The sequence below is a fragment of the Apteryx mantelli genome, chromosome 7 (genome assembly GCF_036417845.1).
Source record: "Apteryx mantelli isolate bAptMan1 chromosome 7, bAptMan1.hap1, whole genome shotgun sequence".
In the NCBI taxonomy this organism is placed as follows: Eukaryota; Metazoa; Chordata; class Aves; order Apterygiformes; family Apterygidae; genus Apteryx; species Apteryx mantelli.
The window spans coordinates 29,539,837-29,558,472 of record NC_089984.1 but is presented as its reverse complement, the minus strand read 5'-3'; the positions used below and the strand labels follow the sequence as shown (position 1 = coordinate 29,558,472).

Below are 18,636 nucleotides of genomic sequence, written 5' to 3'. Positions count from 1 at the left end.
TTCCCGTGCGCTGGTGCTTACCGTCCTCCTGAGCCTGCAGACTGGGTTAGGACCGCTGGGTATGTGGACCTATCTTCTACTGCCTAGCCCAAACCCCTTTTAATCTGTTTGAAATGTTTTGCCTTTTTGACATCCTTGGCGGTGTGTTGCTCCTGGCTGCGCCTCGCACATAGTGTCAGGCCTGTGGCAGAGGGAGGAAAAGGAGAGATCATGTGTTTGGTTGGTGCTTGGCACAGAGCGCAGTGCAGGAGGGGACCTGGCTCTGATGACTTAGCTGTGGAGCAGAGTGAGATTTAGGAGCCCTCACCACGTCAGTGTTGCCTGCAAGTTTTGTAACCTGTTGCAAGTTTGGGATTGAATTAATTCAGAGTCAAACAAACAGAAATCCAAAGCATGCCTGAAAGGAGGATCTTGAAAGATTGTCAGTGAATATTACAGGGAGAGAACAGACCAGCATTTCACTACAAATCTGTGTGTGTTCATCACTTAAGGTGATCTTAAAAATATCATGAATGTTAGTATGTTTGTTTTAGTTTTCTTGGAAATGTCTTTGTGGCAAACGTTTAATTTCGTTCTTTTTCAACACGTTGCTTAGGTTTTCCCCACATTACTTAACTATTTGTGGTAGCAACATCTTCTATGTGGTCCACTTGTTATTCTTTCAATGAAGCAACTTTGTGATTTCTTTTGGGCTCTGCTTTTGCTTGGGAGCAGTTTTCTGTGAGCAGCCGCAGACCAGTCCTTTATAGCAATGTTCCCAAGAAGTTGGACTGGGTAAGCAGCTGGTGCACAGAGATTACTGTCTGCCACGCTGGTATTTTCCCCTTGTACTCTCTTGTCCATCTGTCTCTTGGTCAGAACACAGATTGCAAGTTCTTTGGGGCAGGGAATGTTGTCTCCTCTCAGTACCTAAGGCCTTGCATGGTGGGGTTTTAGTCCAATACTGGAGCTCTTAGGTGCTACTATCCTACTACTACTACTAGTAAAATGTGAGCTTAATCAAGTAGTAATTAACAAGATGTTGAAAATAAGGGGGGGGGGGGAAGCCTCCATTAGAAACTCTTTGTTCTTTGTGCATCTTAGTTTAAACAGCCAAATGAACTAAAATATAGTTTTAAGCACGCTTAACTAGGTATTGTTTATATACAGACCTCAAAAAAGGAAGGTGCTGTGAGAAACAGGTTTTACAAAGGCTCCCAAAGTTTGCGGTCCTGGTTGAGGGTCCCCAGTGCAGGTGGTCATGCGTTAAAGAAAAGACATTCTACTTTGAAAGAATGAGCTTCCCAAAGTTGGGAGAATGAACTATAACAGGTGAGGTCAGGCATGCATTTGTTCACATCTGATTGTAACCTTTGTACTGTCCCTATATATTTTAACCTGATCAAGAAGCAAGATTTTTATTAGCATTTGTCACCTGCTTTGATAACCAGCATGTAGAAATCTCTGTGCTTTAGTTATTTAGCTGTTGAGTCTTCCGTAAAATACTGCATAGCTGAGGTCAGATTTTTTTTCTCTTTAAAAGGAAAAGAGGAGAAAAACCTTTCCAATCTTTGTATCTCAGAAGTATAAAAAGGCACATAGCTGCTCAGAGGAAATGCATGCCCTCAGCATAGGTTCTGGATATAGACTAGCTTGTGTGGGTTCAAAACTTTCACACCTTAGGAAAAAGGAAATGGTTCAGAAATGGAGTAGGATGACTTCACAGACTTGTTGCAGGTTTTTGTGCCAAAAATGGGGTGCCCAAAATAAAATTTGTGTTCTTCTATTCATAACCTTTTTAATCTTCCTACAGACCTACAACAGCTGTGCCAGACTGTGCTTAAACCAGGAAACAGTATGTCTAGGAAGCACTGCTATGAAGACTGAAAATTGTGTGGCCAAAGTAAGTAACTGAACGGCTTTGGTTTTGAGTGGTGGTTTTGTTTTTTGTTTTTTTTTAGCATTTTGTTACTGTTAAGCAAAGAAAAACTCTTGTTGAAGTTACACATCGGAAAAATATTCCAACAGAAAGCAAAAGCAAATATTTTAGATTTTTCTATTCTTCACTGTAGAGTTTTCAGAGCTGGCAAACTACTGTTTTCCTCTCTTGGAAATGATTGATTTAAGTCCTGAGTTGTTGGGTTTGAAGGTTCATTCACTATGCAAATAATAGGCTTTTCCAATGGGATGACCTACTCCTGCCATGTAATTAGCTGTGGCAACCTTAAATGATAAATGTCCAGATATATTCTAAAACTACTGCATGAGAGCTCTTTGTATCATGGTTCCTTTTCTTAGCTACTGGAGGGGATGTGCAGAAGGAATTGTAAAGAAAGGCCTTTTAATTAAAATAAAGTGAATGCTGTGTTTAGGAGAAGCAGAAGAGGGAGATATGGCAGTGGGAATGGGAATAAAATGGATATATTAAGCCATAAGAGGAATGTGAATGGGAGAGTTGAGGTGCCAGTAACCACTCTCTTTTCTTAAAACTCAGTGTAACTAGTATAAAATAAGATACATGCATGGTTGGTTGTGGATGGAAAACATCCCAACCATGATGCAATATGTGTAAAAAGGCTGGTGCAAAGGATGCGTTTAGCCTTGCATCAGCTTCGTATTTCCACTGGAGGGAAGTTCAGAATGGGCCTGCAGGACAGCTCAGTGCATGCGGCCATCTGTTACCGAAACCAGCTGGCATTTTGTTGCTCCTCTGTCACCACAACCAGACCACTGTAAAGCCTCTTCTCTCTTTCGTTTATTTGTTCTTTGGATCTTCTTGAAGTTCCTTTTTTCTCATACTTTTGAATGGTTGTTGAATGTGCCTTGTCCCTTCATGATGCACTTTTGTGTACCTTCAAAATAATTTCCCAGGCTAAATCTTTGCTGTGATTTTGCTGGTGAAATTTGGATGTCCCATCACTTTTATTTTCTGTCAGTGAATTGGCCATCATAAAAGTTTTTTTGTGATGCTTGCAGGTGGCCTCGTGCCTGTAAACTGCACTAGGCATGCAAAGTTACCTTCTGAGGGAGAGGCACTTCGGAGAGAAGCTACCAATCTTGGGGCAAAGCGCTGATATTTAATCCCAGCACCTTCATTCCCAGCTCGACTGCTGGTATTGCACATTGCTTCCTAAGGCCCCTTATGATACAAAGTAGGTGAAACTCCTTAAGGAAGTCACCAGAGCAGCTCTTACTGAAATACATGGGCCCAGAGTGTTGTTATCATGTCACGAAGCAGCTCACAGCGAGCTCCAGTAAACCCATTCAACCCCACCTGCTCTGTAGCGTCTTGTTTGTCCTGATCATCTTACTAAGGAGCAAGGATGTGCAAGAACTGCAGCTGCTAATTACAGTGATGCCTCTTTTAGTTGAAGTAACATCCCTTTACAGTGGTAATATCCCAAATTGAAAACTCTTCTAAAATCCTGTTTTCGGTGGAATTGTGTAAGAGGTGGGGGGAGGGGTGGAGGCAGGCCCAGCAAGACTCGTTTCATATTATTTAGGATGAATTTGAACTGTGGTCGTGGAGTTGGAAAAGTATATGTTTTTAAGTGTTGTCTCATGTATATTGTCCTACAATAGATTAAAAAAAAAGGGAGGGGGGCTTTTCTGGGGATATATTTCCCCTAGTACTAGCTTGCGTTGCCATTGTACTCCTCTCCTTTGCCTTTCCAGCTAAAAAACAAAGTGAAATAGGTTCTAAGAAAGCTTATATCTTTCAAATTCCAAAAGTGTTGAAGCATTTATAAATCCAGTTAGCTAGATGCAGATGGCTTAGTGATGGCATAGGCAAATGGCACAACTGTTAAATGTACCCTAGGTGAAAGGCTTAAGTGGGATTTAAGGAGTTCAGAGGCCTTCTCTTAGCCTTCTGCACATGGTGAGTTTTATCCTCTGTGATTGATGTGTCTTACAGCCTTGAACATTAAAATGTTTTGTCAAGAGAGTGAATACTGGAAAGGATAAGTGTGGCTTTCTTTATCTGCAGCACTCTTCCAAAAGTATTGTAGGATATTCTTTTTTTTTTTTTTTAAACTGGCAGAAAAAGATGAAAAGGATTACTTTGGAAATCACAGTTTACCTTTCCTGGTTCTGCAGAGCAGTATGAGCCCTGGCTGGGAATCACAGTCAGCATTATCACAGCTTGTCAGAAGTGTCAGTTAGTCTGCAAGAGAGAATGTTTTTTTCTGAAAACAGAATTCCTGATTCTGCACCTACTTGCAAGAAAGAAAATTGTGCGCTGTGACAACTATATTAATGCCATTTGCTGATCATGTGCTTGATGTTTCTCAAGTTTGTTCAAAGAATGACATGCAGTTTCCCTTGAGGCCACACATATCAGTACTGAGATATCTTTCTACAGACTAAACCACTGTCCATCCATCAAGCTTTCTTGTGGATGAGTGCTTCTGTACAGACCTTCAGCTGTAACTTACCCACCTAATAACTGGCATTCTTTCTAAAACAGAGGAAAAAGAAAGAAGCTTAAAATAAATATATACATATTTTCAAATACGGAATGTGGTGTAGGGCTGCTGTCTTCTGGCCACTCAGGGAAGCCTATGTTTGTTAGGAAACCTTGCCTGCCCAGTCTTTTATTTGATGTCGTGCCTACTGTCTGCAGCCAGGTGCTCAGTGGCTTTTGCAAGCCTATGGATTATCTAGTTTTATTCAGACATTTAAAAATAAAATCAGAATATCAAGTTTTAATGAGTCTCTGTATGTTATTCTTAGCCCCACTTTTCTGGTATTTATTTGTCCTCTGAAACTCAGTTGTACAGAACTTGGACACATTTGGGTACAATCAATTAAATAAGGAGCAGTTAGCAGTTGTTTCAAGTGTGCATATATTTTGACCGAAGAGGAGGGATTATATATTTTGGCACACGTCACCTGTGTGATTGGTAGCATCAGTTCTCTTTCATTCTCAGCAGTCTTTCCATCGATCTTTTGGTATTTTTTCACCTATTGCCTTTGAGTTTTCAACAAGTGTGATATATGTTCAGCCTAATGCTTTTAAAAAGGAGGTGCATTTTCTAGTTTTTTACACACGCGCGTGCACACACACACACACACACACGTATAAAATCCTCCTGTTTGTCCCTTTGCAAACCACAAAATGTCTGAGAGGGTTTCTTTCATGATGCTACTGGTGTGCAACCACAAGTGGATGGCTTTCTCAGGAATTGGTGCTATGCGCTTAAATAAGGTAGAAATGTAGCATGAACCTGAGCTCCAAGGACAGGGTGTTTGGTTTTAATGAGGCTTACTGAAATCTGGCCAAATGAGCATCTGTTCCTATTGTTTGCTCCATATTTTGTAAGCCAGTATCTTCGGGCCAGATAATGGTGTTGGTGTGTGCTTCATCCTCAATTAGAGAAGGGGCATAGTTAAAAATCCCCTGACATCTGGTATGTCACTAGGACTCTTGTGATGCTCCTTGGTGTGCAAACAGGTTTCTCTCCCGTTCTGCGTCCAGGGCCACTTCGGTTCTGTGGTGACCTTCACACTTTTTGTCTGCTGTTCAGTGAGGGATACTCCTTGGCTGAGTCTTTGCTTGGATGGATTATATGTGTTCCTGATTTCAAAGAGCGGTCTTATCTTTTCACCCTTGCATAACATGGGCTGTATTAGGCTTGAGTTTTGCTGTTAAGCTGTAATCTGTTAGGTTTTGTGCTTCCCTGGTTTACAGAAATGTTCTCTTGATTCAAAGTGCTCTTTTCCAGCAAGAGGCTGGTGTGTAGCTGACCTCACAAATTTCTACAGACAGTACACATTTTCTGTATTCATTAGACAAGTCTTTATTTTTTAGGAACTCCTGCAATCTGTTCCAGTTCGTCTGTATCTGCCATATAAAGAAGTGTTCTCAGTTTCATTTTGCACATGAAAACCTTCCCTCTGTATGCTGGGGACAGGCAACCTGCAGCGCGCCTGGCAAAGGCAGCGCAAAGACACGTTCTAGATGGCGTACAGCGTGCCCAGGCTTCTGCTGGGTTCTGAACTCAGAAACTGGAGGAAGAAAAATAGTGTCCGGCACACCACCCTTGAAATATCAGACTTCTGTTTCAGGCCATTCTTTCCTACCCATGTATGATTGCTGGTTCTCCTTTTTAAGGTCCCAGCAAAGCCACTGCCCTGTGTTTGCACTCCTAAATTTACTCTTGTGATGGGAAAACTTATTTCGCAAAGCCATGTATTATTTTCTTATTTCTTGATAAGGTATTTATCTCGGAAGGAGTTCTCAGGGTTTTTATATGAAGTGTGTTGTGTCTTCCAGGGAATCTTCTTTGATTGCTGCTCATCATATTTTTAAATTTGTATACTGTAGTGGTTACACTATTGAGCTAGGAATCTATAAAGGGTTCATACCCTTCATTTCTAGAGTTGTGATTCTATGCTCTGTGGCCATGATGGCTCTTCTTGCTCCTCTTTAAAAGGGAGCTGAACAACACTATCCATGCAGGAATGCTGTGAAAATTAACTGTATGATGCTTTTGAGATCCTTGGATAAAAAAGTCCTGCTTAAGCACACAGTAATATTCTGCCTGCTCAGCATCCTGTTTGTAGCATGCAGGGGGACAGAGCTATGTTCTGCTCGGTTCTGGAAACGCATGACAAGGCTTGGCACTTCAAGCATGCTATGAGAGGTTTTCTTTCAAGGATGCATGGTATTATTTAGCTATGTCTGTACTTTCTACATTCAAGGATGATTCAACTAAAGCAGGGAGTGGTGGAAGTTGTTAGTAATTGAAATCTCCCTTCCTTTGTGAGTTCTTTCTGCATCACTGCTCCTTCAGCATTTTTCAAATAAAAATAGTTTGCATAGTAATCACATATCGAGCTTAGAATTTTTATATGAATTCAAAGGAGAAACCACAAGTACTCTTTAAAAAGCAAACATTTAGGGTTCCATGCTGCATGTTCCAGTTGGCAGTAGGACAAATTGAGCTGAAGTGTCCCTCTTGTGCTCTCAAGTCCTTTTATGTCACAGATTGATGGCTCCTCTTTCGTGAGAGTGTCCCTGCATTTACATTGCATGAACATCACAACCAGCTCAGAGCTCTGCTGTGATATACCACTGAGTTGGTATATCTTCAAATAACACGCAGCTTTCTGCTGTTTTCAAGTCTTTCCAGTGCTTTGAGATTGGAATTAGAGCAATTTAATCCTAGAGGAATATTGTTCGAGTAACTACATTCTGTTTGCTGATTTTCCTTCAACTGTTTTACTTAGAAAGCATATTCCTCCATATCTTAATTTTTAGTATTAAGCTTCTGTGTAACGATGGAGAGGAGGTGTCAGCTGATGTGCTTCCAGTTCCGAAGGTCTTGGTAGTAGTGTTTCCTTTTGTATGTTGGATATGCGTTTCTCTGGGACTCCAGTTATTGGGAACATTATTTGGGTGGAAAGGAATTGTAAACCGAATAAATGCCGCCTCTGCCATTGGCTGAGGGGGATTTAAGCATGACACTCTACCATTCTGTTCTGGGTATTCTCTGTAAAATGAGGGTAATGCGAATGGCTTATATTACAGGGACATTGCTGAGGATTAGTTAATGTTCATAAGATGCTTTGGAACTATGAGTGCAGCACAGAATTCTCAATATTTAGACAACTCAAGCAGAAAACAGAATCAGAGGTTTATGTAAAAGCTTTGACCTAATAGTGATCTTCCTTCCATAGCAATATGTCTATTTTTATCTTAATTGTGAATTTCATTTTTATTTATTTATTTTTTGGTTCAAGACAATCTTTATGCTTTAGCTCCCCCCCCCATCTCTAATAATCTCTTTGCAAATAACTGAAGAAGAAATGTGATATTCCTGCTTCCCCCCACTCCACCCCACCATACACATTCTCCAGATTTTGATAGACTTGTTTTATTTATTTCCAAAATTATATCCGCAGGAAACAAGCTGTTTAAATTCAGATTATGCTGAAGCAAAATGGTCCTGGTATGAGAAGCAACGTGCTGTTTTATGAGCGCAGAGTCCCTTTTCTCATAACTGATTGATAGTAAATATTTTCCTGAAGAATTATTGCCAACCATGAACAGTGCAACTGTTTCACTTTTTTTTCCGTGCTACTTGCTGTACCAGCCATTGTCTGTAATTAAGATCTACAATTCACAATGCAGACGTTTGCACTTCCTCTGGGTCTGAGCTATTTATAAGGCATTTCAGCTGTTCAGAGTTTCTTTTGAGTGTTAAACTACACGTAAACAGGCTTCTTTAGTCTTCGGTTATGCAAACACTGTGAAGTAGTTGTTTTTTCTGCTTCTCTTACCGCCCAGCATCATTTTGTGTGTCAGTGAAGCCACAAATTAAAAAAGAATTACACTTGCTTTTTTAAGTGTAAAAGAAACATTGAAGAAATATTAATTTAATCCTTAGCTCTCATAAATTGCTTTATAGCTGAGGGTCCCTAAGAGTATTCCAGAGATGAATTCTTACAGCTCTGCAATAAGGATGGTCATGTGGGGAAGTGAGGAGATCTTTTTGCTCTCTTGCCTCAGTCTTGATATGAAAAATAATTCCAGAGTTCAGTCAGCTGGGTGGAGATGCTTTTACTTTCTGAAGCACTGACTTTGGGATCTTGAGAAACCAAATTGCATGACCTGCGAAGCTGAGTTCAGTAAACCTTGGAGAGGCTCCCACAGAGATCTTGGAAACTCCCCCTCAGGTTGGACTGAACACCAGGGAAAACTTTTTTGTGATGAGGACAGTCAGCTGGAACAGGTTGCCCAGGGAGGTTGTGCAGTCTCCATCCTTGGTGGTTTTCAGGACCAGACTGGATGAAGCCCTGAGCAACCTGGTCTGACCTCAAAGCTGACCCTGCTTCGAGCAGGAGGTTGGACTTGTGACCTCCTGAGGTCCCTTCCAGCCGGAATTATCTTGTGATCCTGTCAGTGTACAGATAATGAAAATATAATGGAAATCTTTTGAGAATTAGAACTTGACCTGGCACCCTTAATCAAAATTCCCCTGCACATGTATTGCAGTGTAGCGTCACATGCTGTAATTGCACCCCAAGTGTTTGCTGTGTTTTGCTGATAGTCTGCATAAAGGATTGCAGTCCTGAGGTCTTCATTCAAGGCACTGTCACATTAAACTCCCCAGGACTGTTCACCAGGGTAAGAGTTATGAAACTGGGCTTGCACTTTTAAAGTACTCTGGGATCTGTCATGATGGAAATGTAAAATAGTTTGTAATGTAAATCATTGATGGTTTTAGTGGTAGACAATGTATAAGAAGTGTCGCTTCCCAGGTGGTCGCCTGCAGTGGCAGCACCCCCAGAGATGATAGAGAATGCAAATACCATCGTCATGGCATCGAATAGATACATTTTCAGATTTTTCAAATGCAAGAACTGAAAGAAGAAGTTATTTGAAAAACATGACAAATTCTTGCATTAAGGCTTCTGGCGTGAAATGCTGGAATAATCATTTCATACTGTCGCCCACTGCAGGGATGCCATTGGCATGGCCAAGTGTCACATTTCAGAAGGCAAAATGAGTTCTGAGTTTAGGCTAGCAAGGGAGCTCATAAAAATGAGCCCATTTTTGTAGCCCGATCGAGATTGATATGGGGGAAGTTCCACCGTCTTTACTGTTCGGAGCGGGCTGGGGAGGGGAAATAGGATGAAGCAAGTTCATCATCAGGCATGTACTGCAGCATTGCCCACCGATGCATGCCGGATCACCGGCACGCAGAGATCACATGGCTCCTCCAAAAGTCAAACGATCAATTCGCCTCGTTTTGGCTCTGTACTTAATGCACAAACAGTGCGATCTGCAGGGCTGTAATTGCATTGTTAGGGCCAAGGAACAAGCCTGTGCCTTTTCAGCAGACAGCTGGCAGGGAAAGAGGCATGTTGTTAGGAAAGAGAGAGGCAAGGCAAATAAAATTACTGCTAACGCTCAGAGATCGGCAGGAGTCCTACTTGCCTAATCTTACCGGTGGGAGCAAGCGGCTGTTGTAATCCAATTATAGCAGCATAAGCAATTTGTTAGACACTCCGCATAATGTAACAATTTCCCAATAAACTCTGACTTGTAATAACGTCGGCAAGAGCCCACATAAATCTGCCCGAATGGTGGGGGCTGGAGTGTTCGGCTGGGGGCTTGTAATTTGTGCCATCAGCACGTTTTGTGGAGTGTGGTGTGGTGCAGTCTTTCAGTGCAGGAATTTTAAGGAGAAAAGCATGGCACGCCCCTCCAAGAGAAAACCATTAGGAAGGGTCAAAAGAAACAGCAAACAAAGCTGGGAGGTGGCTTTTCTGGGAGGAAGGGAAAATCAACCCCAATTCACAAAACTCTAGCTGTCGAGGATTTAAAAATATTAAAAAAAAGCAGTAATGAAAACTACAGTGTTTTAAATTACAGCAGGGGGAGGAAGGGGAACTCGAATTACATCTGTTTTGGAGGGGGAGGGAGAAGAATACACTTCCTTATGTTTAATCCGTTTAAATATTAAAAAAGGAGCTCAAGTGTTGAAAGGGATGCTCCATGCTGTACAGGATAGAGAAGCCCCCAGATCCTGTCCCAAGCAATTCATAATCTACAAAGGGAAAAATTAAACCTTTTCTGGTATCCAGTTACTCTCCCGTTGTCTTTCTTGCAGCTCCTAGCTGGCTTCGTGCATATTGGCACAGCATCTTGATGATGTGTCTGAGAGATAAAACGTAGGTCTAGAACCATTCACTTTGAGCGTACCCCAGCGAATTTAACTTTTTTGGCACAATGATGAATGTCCCCTCTGGTTCATGCAGATCTACACAAAGAACTAATCTAATTTAGATATTATTTAAAAGTAAAATCAGTCTGCTGTGCTCTGCCTGTCACTCTCGGAGCACATTGCAAGTTACAGCGTCGTAGACACCAGATTAGGGTTTATGTGTAGCAAGATTCAAGATATCATATTTCTGTTAATCCTTCTATTTAGCATTTCCCTCTGCTAAAATGCAGATAGGCAGCAGCCAAAATAATGCAGCTCCCTTTATATACAGCGTAGAGACTTCCAGAGGTCCGGGATTTTAAATGGAGTCCTTAGGACTGCTCTAGTGTAAAAATGCCTGACTTCATCCCGCTAACAATACTTTATTCATTTCCTAGCCGGGGAATCCTGGGAAGCTTCAATGTGGAATGACATTTCTGCTCTGACTCGTTCCCAAGGCGCAGCAGCACAATGCTTTCTCGGAGGGGAAAAGCAGCGCCCAGCTGCATGAAACAGTTTCTCTCAGCGTTTGAAACTCCTGCTCTCGATGCCCGGGTTTTGATGCTGGGCTACGTGAGCTCTTTCGCTTTGCAAAAAAAACCAAAACCCCAAACCAAACCGTTGACCTTGCGCGTACAGCCCGCGTAATTCTGGCCACAACACGTTTGTCTTTACGTTAGCGCAGCAGTTGGCATGATTTTAGGACGTGTTTACGTATTCACCTGGAGCCTTAGCAATGAGCTGGGTTTTATTTAAACTGTAAAATAGTAGCCGAGATGTGCAGGCGGGCTTCTGTGTGGGTAAGGCTGCGTATTTTGCCATGCTTTATGGGGAGCTCAAGCCTCCATTGTTCTTAATCTTCATTGTCCGCCGGCGTGTCGGGATACCAGGCTGAGACAGCGAGCGGTGCCAAAAGTAGCCTAATAAATATTTTCTTTCCGCCTAAATATGTACAAAAAAAGCACGTTTAAGCAGGGCAGGTATTATCTTAGTTTACACAAGCTGCATCAATAAGCTGCAGTGCCTCTAATAAAGCCACTGAGTGTCGGGGTTTAACTAATGGCTGATTTTCGTGGCTTTGACAGTGAGCTGTGTGCGTTATTTTCTCCTGATATTGTAAAAATAATGAGAGCAAATTAGAACAATCAGTTTACCCGGATAGCTCCTGATTGGAGGTGATGGGCAATATGGCAGCGGGTAATCCATCTTCGGGCTCCTGTCACATTAACTTCAGCAGCGTGGAAAAGATCAGGCGGAGCGAGCGGGAATCCTGCCCAATCAGAAAGGGCAAATTAATGAGAAGAGCATTGTTCTGTGATCAACCTTTTAATTAGCGAGAGCGGAGACGGAGGCAGCGCTGGAGCTGGCAGCGCAGCTGCACAATGCTGGGCATGTTTTCTGCGAGGGGGAGGAAAAAACATGGGTTTTAAATTACCCCTTCTGTGCTCCCTGTACACCGGCAGTGTGTCTTCATTCGAAACCCCTTAAAAGATCTTAATAAACAGCCGCATCCAGGTTAATATTGCAAACGTGGCTGTTACTAATGAGTAGTTTAGAAGCAGGTCCTTTCGGGGGTCATTTAGGAAAATGTTGATCACTGTTTAAAAAAAAAAAGAAAAGAAAAAAAGAGAAGGGAGAGAGGCAGGGTCTGGTGCTGGATTTAAAGTTTCACTGCATCAAGGAAAGAAGAGGAGGGAGACGGATAAAATTAGAGTAAGGGACTGCCTGTTTTATAACTCCCCGCCTTATTTAGTATATGTTTGAAATAAGATTCCTTGGCGTATATTTGAAATGAGACTCCTCAGTTAAAAATACTATGCATGCCATGTGTCTTTAAGCAGCAAAAAAGAGATCAGATACTGCATTCATTTCCTGATACGCCTTTTTTGTTTTTTGTTTTTTTTTGTCTGTGTTTTTTTGCACCAACATTTTCAGTTTATTCACTTACTAGCAAGAAATTATAATTTGAAAGATTCAGCTTCTGTATTTGCTGAGATTAACTTGATTTTTTTTTTCCTAGAGGATTGATAAAATAGCAGCTTTTCTCAAGTGCACCCTAAAAATAAAAATTAGAATTAATGACTGTCAAATCTGAGCATCAGTCTTAGAAAAAATAGATATTTTTGTAAAGGGGAAAACAGTAATGCTGGAAAAAGAATGGTATTAGGGAGTGATTGCTGGGAAGGAAAAGAAGAAATATTATGAAATAGTACTAATGTCTGCAGTGCGGAGGAATCGAGCTGCTTCCATATTAACACAGTTCCTGTTCTTTCTTGACATATGCATCGTGTTTTTCAGGCATAACTTTTCTCCTTCCCTGTAATTTCCAAAGAAGTGCTAATGGTTGAAGAGCAAGGCTCGGTCCTTCTGCTTGCGGTGTCTACACGTTTTTTTTTTTCGTTTTTCTAATCAGGACACTTATGCAGGCTCTTTTTGCTTCTAGGTATCCCACTTTCTGATACAGAAAAAACAAGTGAAATATTTTGAGTATGCAAGAGACACCAGAAAACTGGCGTGCTATGCACAGCTAACTGTACAGGCTGTTCGTGTTGCTCTACTGTAAGCACTCACCCATTAGTGAATTGGGTATCGCTTGCTTTTAGGTGGGTAGCAATAAATCAGACGTGCTGGAAGGCAAGATTTGTGGGGGTAAGCTGGGCTTTTTTTTGCTTTTCTTTCTGTTTTTTTTTTAAATTCTAGCCAGATCTCACCGTTGGTGGTTACAATAGTATTTTGAACTTTGTTACTTCGTAGCAATAATGTTACATTTTCCCTCCCCCCTCCTGTTTAAAAAATGGGGGTGGGGGGGTTGTGAGTTTGGTGATTTCCAGGTAGTTTTTATAGCTTAAAACACATCCCTGCAAAAAATTAACCTGATAAACCACAGGGCGTTAGTATTACTTAAACCAACTGTATTTGTGATGTAACTGGTAGTGGGACTTGCAGTTCTGCCTGTTAAGGTTGTCTACTATTTTCCAATATGAGAAACTGTTCCAGTTGTTTATAACTTTGCTACTATTTAACCCTTTGTGGTAAAATTTTATTTTGGCTTCAGTCTGATTTCCCTCCCTCCCTCCAGGCTGAGGCAGAAATAAAGTTTGGTGTGTGGGATGAACAGTATTCACTTAAGGGACAGCTGTTCAATATTTTATTTTATTCTTGCTGTTTGTTCTGGGCCCCGGGCTGTATTTATTGCATGCCTTTCAAGCCCTGGTCAGAATATGGAAATATGAACTTCCTCTTGGGGGTTTCCCTGTAGTTTGAGTGCTTCACAAACCTTAATTAATCCTTCCAGTGTTTCTTGGGGCGAGGGGTGGACTCTCAGCCTCCCTTTTTGTGGAGGAGTTCAAAAGTTACTCTTACGGCTGAAATCCAGGTATGAAATAGTTTATTTATAGTAAGCAGCAAGGCCCCACAGGAGGCGTATTAGATAGGAATTATGGCTCCAGATTTTGAGACACCTTTTGTCTTTGTCATATTCTGCTTTTCCGTCTCAGTTCTTCTATCTCTAAAACGGGATAATGCTGCTTAACATTCCCTCATTAGACTCTGGGGATCTGGAAAAGTGTCAGTTGAAGCGTGTTTGGTACTTGAGCAGTATTTTTGTTTATATACACCCAATGTTGATGTGGGTTCTGTTCCTCTAGCCCCCCTCTCTCTCCCACCCAGTCTGCCTGCATTTTAAAAAGGCTGAATTAGAGCTGCGTCTTGGGACACCAGCCCCCCCAAGAAGTTAAAGAACGTTTGCAGTCAGATTTGCAGTCAAATACGATCCGTACAGGAGGCAAGGGGAATGCCTAGGGAAGAGCTGGACCCTTTCTAAGCCAGCCGTTTTTGTTGTTGTTGTTGCTTAAGACACCAAAAGATGGCAAAGCTTTTTTTCTTTTTTAATAAAACTCAAAACCTAGTAAATTATTCCGCTGCTGCTTAAATCAGTTTGTCGGTTCCCAAAGAGATTCCCTTGCGGGATGAGACTAACTGGCAAATTCCTGCCCGAAAGTAATCTTATTGCAAAAGAATAACAGGGAAGAGGCAGCGTATCATAGAATTCACAGACTCCCGGCACCTTAAGTATGGAGCCGCTACTGTGACTCTGTAATGGGATGTCCCAGCATGGGGTATAATATCATAAATAGTGTAAGTATGCCACGTGTGAATTAATAGGCAGCCTAAGGATTGTTAATGTTTACATATATGTTAAAATGAACATACAGCAAATCTTAATTCTTTTTTAGCCTAATAGACTTTTGTTTCTCTGGCTCCCAGTTGGATTTTGCAGCTGGCTGATTTTATCAGTGTTAGATGTTCTCGGTTGATTTTACATCTTGTTTTCTGTTAATTTTATTTGAAAATTGTTGATATTTTTCATACTTAATTCTCTACATTTTACATTTTCTCAGTGTCATTTTCCTGCCTCTCTCTCTTGCCACCCCCACACGCTCGGTCCATTCTGTCCCTTCAGTTTGCGTGCTGCTTTGAGAACAGAGGATGCTCTCAGTCCCCAGCAAGCTCAGGAAGAAGTCATCCTCTGGGATGTCCTGCTTCACCTTTTGCCCAGTCACTCTGAAGGCTTTCTCTACTGTATTTTAAGACCAGAATTGTGTATAGAGTCCTACTGCTTACTGTCTTCTGCCTGAAGCTCAGATGGCTTAGGGAGCATTAATGCAACCTTGCAAAGCCCTGTGAAGTAGCTGTATAGTTTCTCAGGAAAGGGGACGGGGGGCAGCTTAGCCATGATCAGACAGAAATCTGAGCAGAGTGAGGAGTAAAAGTTGTTCCCTAGCTCTACTGACACTTAGTCTCCTGCTTTAACTGCAAGTTCATCTTTCCTTTCACAGAGGTATGTGCTTGCTTTCCGGACTCCCACTGATTTTCATCACAGCTTCAATAACCATCACCTCTTCATCAGATTCTCTAAGATACTCCTCCTATGAATGTAGCTATCTGAACAGAACTGACATAAAAAGGAAACCCGTAGAGCAAGATACGCACTTCTATAAAGCTAGTGACCATCTGAGCACACCACAAAAGCTTTCACGTACAGCCAGGTTCTCAGACAGTGTTGTACGTGCTCGGAGGAGAGTACAGCAGTATTGACTTCAGCAAACTAGAGAGATCCTTACCCAGCGAGGACTCCTCTCTAGAGAACTAGCTTTCATCTTTGAATAAGCTACCCAAAAGCCCTGTACAAACTACTGCAGGGCAAAAAAGTTGCCTATCGATCATGTCTTCCTAGTTGACATGCTAGCCCAGTTTGGATCTAATAAAGAAAATCATTAAGTAATTAGAGTCTATACTGGAAGAAATTTTCCCAGATCTCTTCTCTCTCTCTCTCCCCCTGCCCTGTAGCTTTCAAACAGCTCCGACAGCCTCACTAAACTCATTGCTAGAAACAAACAACCCATCAACCAAACACACACCAGACTGTGAATAAGTAACAAAATGCAAAAGTTCCCACAGCCTTTCCCTGATAACTAATGGCCCCAAGCAGAACATCAGACTCCATGGATCCTATACCCATGCACTTCCCAGAATATCATATGTTTTGTCCAGCACACCAAAAGCCTTTATGGATACAGTTTGTGAAGCCAAAACTGAGTATGGTTTTACTATGTTTTAGAATTTTTCCAATGTCTAGCTAAACTCTCCGTATTTTAAAAATTTCAATTATCTGTTTCTTTGCCCTATGACAGCTAGTGAACTCTCTGCTTGCTGTCCACAGACACCAGCTACATCTTTCAAATTTCTTCTTCTTCTTTTTTCTTTTTTAACAAAATTGGGTTCAACCATTTTCAGTCTCTATTTAAGTTAGAAGATCCTTTAATGTTTGAAAAAGTAGACTGAAAAGGTTTTGTATGATTTTTCCAACTATATAATCAATATTACTGTTCTCCACAAGCCCTTCCTCATTTGAAAATTATAGTAGTATCTTTTTGTAGCTGAAGCACTTTAAAGTTTGGAAGAGGCTAAGTTGTTTACATGATTTTAATTGTCTGCTTTTCATATATACAGTATGAGTCAACATGTGATACGTGGTAACTTTCTCTTTCTCAAGTAATGCAACATGGAATCTGATTTATTCAATGTAAGTACACTAAACTTTTATAAATGTAAAACATTTGTAAAACATATGGTAAAAACATAAAGAGAATATTTATTTAAAGAGAAATCATTTTGTAAGTTTAACTATTAAAGTTTTATAAATAAGCCAGGTGCTTATTTATAAACTGTTCCAGAGTGTAATTTTTCTTTAGAGAAACTGCAAAATTTTACCTATGCTAATGAAAACAACACAAATGTTCATATATGTTAAAGCACTGGCTCCCAAAGTACATCTTGTAGGTCCATGGAGGTGAAGCTGAAAAGATGTGAACTTACAGGTTGCATGAATAAGTTATCAGACAGGAAACGGGAGCAGCATTGTTGAGCCTGCAGGCCCATTTCTTGCAATCATGTCTAATAAAACACATGTGCTTGAGATTGCCAAAAAGATGGTGGGGGGAAGGTCATTAGAGAAATAGCATGATTTCATTGGAGAACTTGGTGTCTCTCCCTCAGTTTATTTACAAACCTGGTCTCTACTTTCATTTCTCCTTCCCTGTGATAACTTCTTTCACCGTAGTAACTTCTTTGGATCAAGTACTGACTATTAGAATCTCTTCTTATATGAAAGACTAGATCCACAGGCTTCACATCCTCTTCTCAGGTGGAGACAGATGTACTTCTAGTGTTTCCTGATGCTAAATTAAAGAACTCTTAATCTTGTGTAGGACCTGAAGTGGCTCAACATAATAATCTGTCTGGAGGTCAGACACTTGCCTCCATCATTCTGTCACTCCAAGTAGATGGCCGTCAACTGGCAGGATGGTTTTTCTGCTGTTCTGCTGGCCATAAAAATTGATTCAGAACCGTAGTGGGCTCCAACTGGTAACTGTCTGTTCAGAAGTGCGTGTTGGGATGCAAGGTATCCATGGCAACCCGTACCCAGATAACTGGTCAATTAAAGGCAGAAGCGAGCAGAAGACTACAACAGTGTTGAAATCAGCCAGGTATCTTTTCTTTAATTATGGAGACAATAGACAGTTGTCCCTGGAGACAATAGGGTTCATAGTCATTACAGCTGACTAACCCAGCAGGTCACAGCCTTGTCTACCCCACAGGTCACAGCCTTGTCTTTCCAGTCAGCGGTAAGTGACCTTGAGATAACTCCTCTGTACTCCCCCAGCAGAAGTGCTTACATATCTGGGACTCTCAGGTCACTTGTATTTCCACCTGCCAGCTCCCATCTTCGTCTAACTTAGCTTAGTTGAGGTCCATGTGCTTCCCATCCAAACATCACCTGAACAAACAGCTCAAAGTTTTGCCCCAGATCCCATGGGAGTTCACCTGGAAACAATGAAGACAGGAAGATAGATCATCTTCTCTGTTCCTATGTGATGCGTTTGTTATAAATGCATCTGAGACTAAGAGGGGCATCCTGTTGAACTACCTGCAGACACAGTGAATACAGCCTCAGGGATCAATCAGAGGTTACATATGCATCTCCTGGAACTGAGACAAATGGATAAAGGCATACCAGAATGAATAACTTTTGTGGAACTCAGCAGCTCGGTGCCTAATGGAAAGGGTGTGGGTCGTGCATTTGATAAATCTCAGGTACACTCAAGCTGATTGTGCACATGCTAGAGTGAAAATCAGCAACACCTTTTTTGGGTGAAGTAGTTGTCCATCAACCATGATAGAGAAATGAAATCCTACATTTGTATGTTTAATAGAGTGGAGGCCACACTCATATATGTTCTCACTTGCTGAAAGTCAGTTTGGTGAGTTGCCAGTCAACCAGATTGTATCTGTGACCTCTCAGTTACACTCTGAGCTATAAGGTGGTGAAAGCCCTCTTGCAGAACAGGACACTGCCAGGTATGCATCATTCCACCTACTG

At 41.4% G+C, this 18,636-nt stretch overlaps 1 protein-coding gene across 7 annotated transcripts in view; it reads left to right on the top strand.

Annotated features, from left to right (window-relative positions):
- Positions 1-18,636, top strand: part of BTRC (beta-transducin repeat containing E3 ubiquitin protein ligase) — a 119,576-nt gene that overhangs the window by 59,640 nt on the left and 41,300 nt on the right. For 6 of the 7 annotated variants that reach the window (XM_067300164.1, XM_067300163.1, XM_067300162.1 and 3 more), the window contains one exon: positions 1,793-1,882. In XM_067300164.1, the coding sequence (XP_067156265.1) occupies positions 1,793-1,882 (90 nt within the window). Of the gene's footprint in view, positions 1-1,792; positions 1,883-16,741; positions 16,780-18,636 lie in introns of those variants that run through there. The other variant, XM_067300166.1, reaches the window with a different exon arrangement.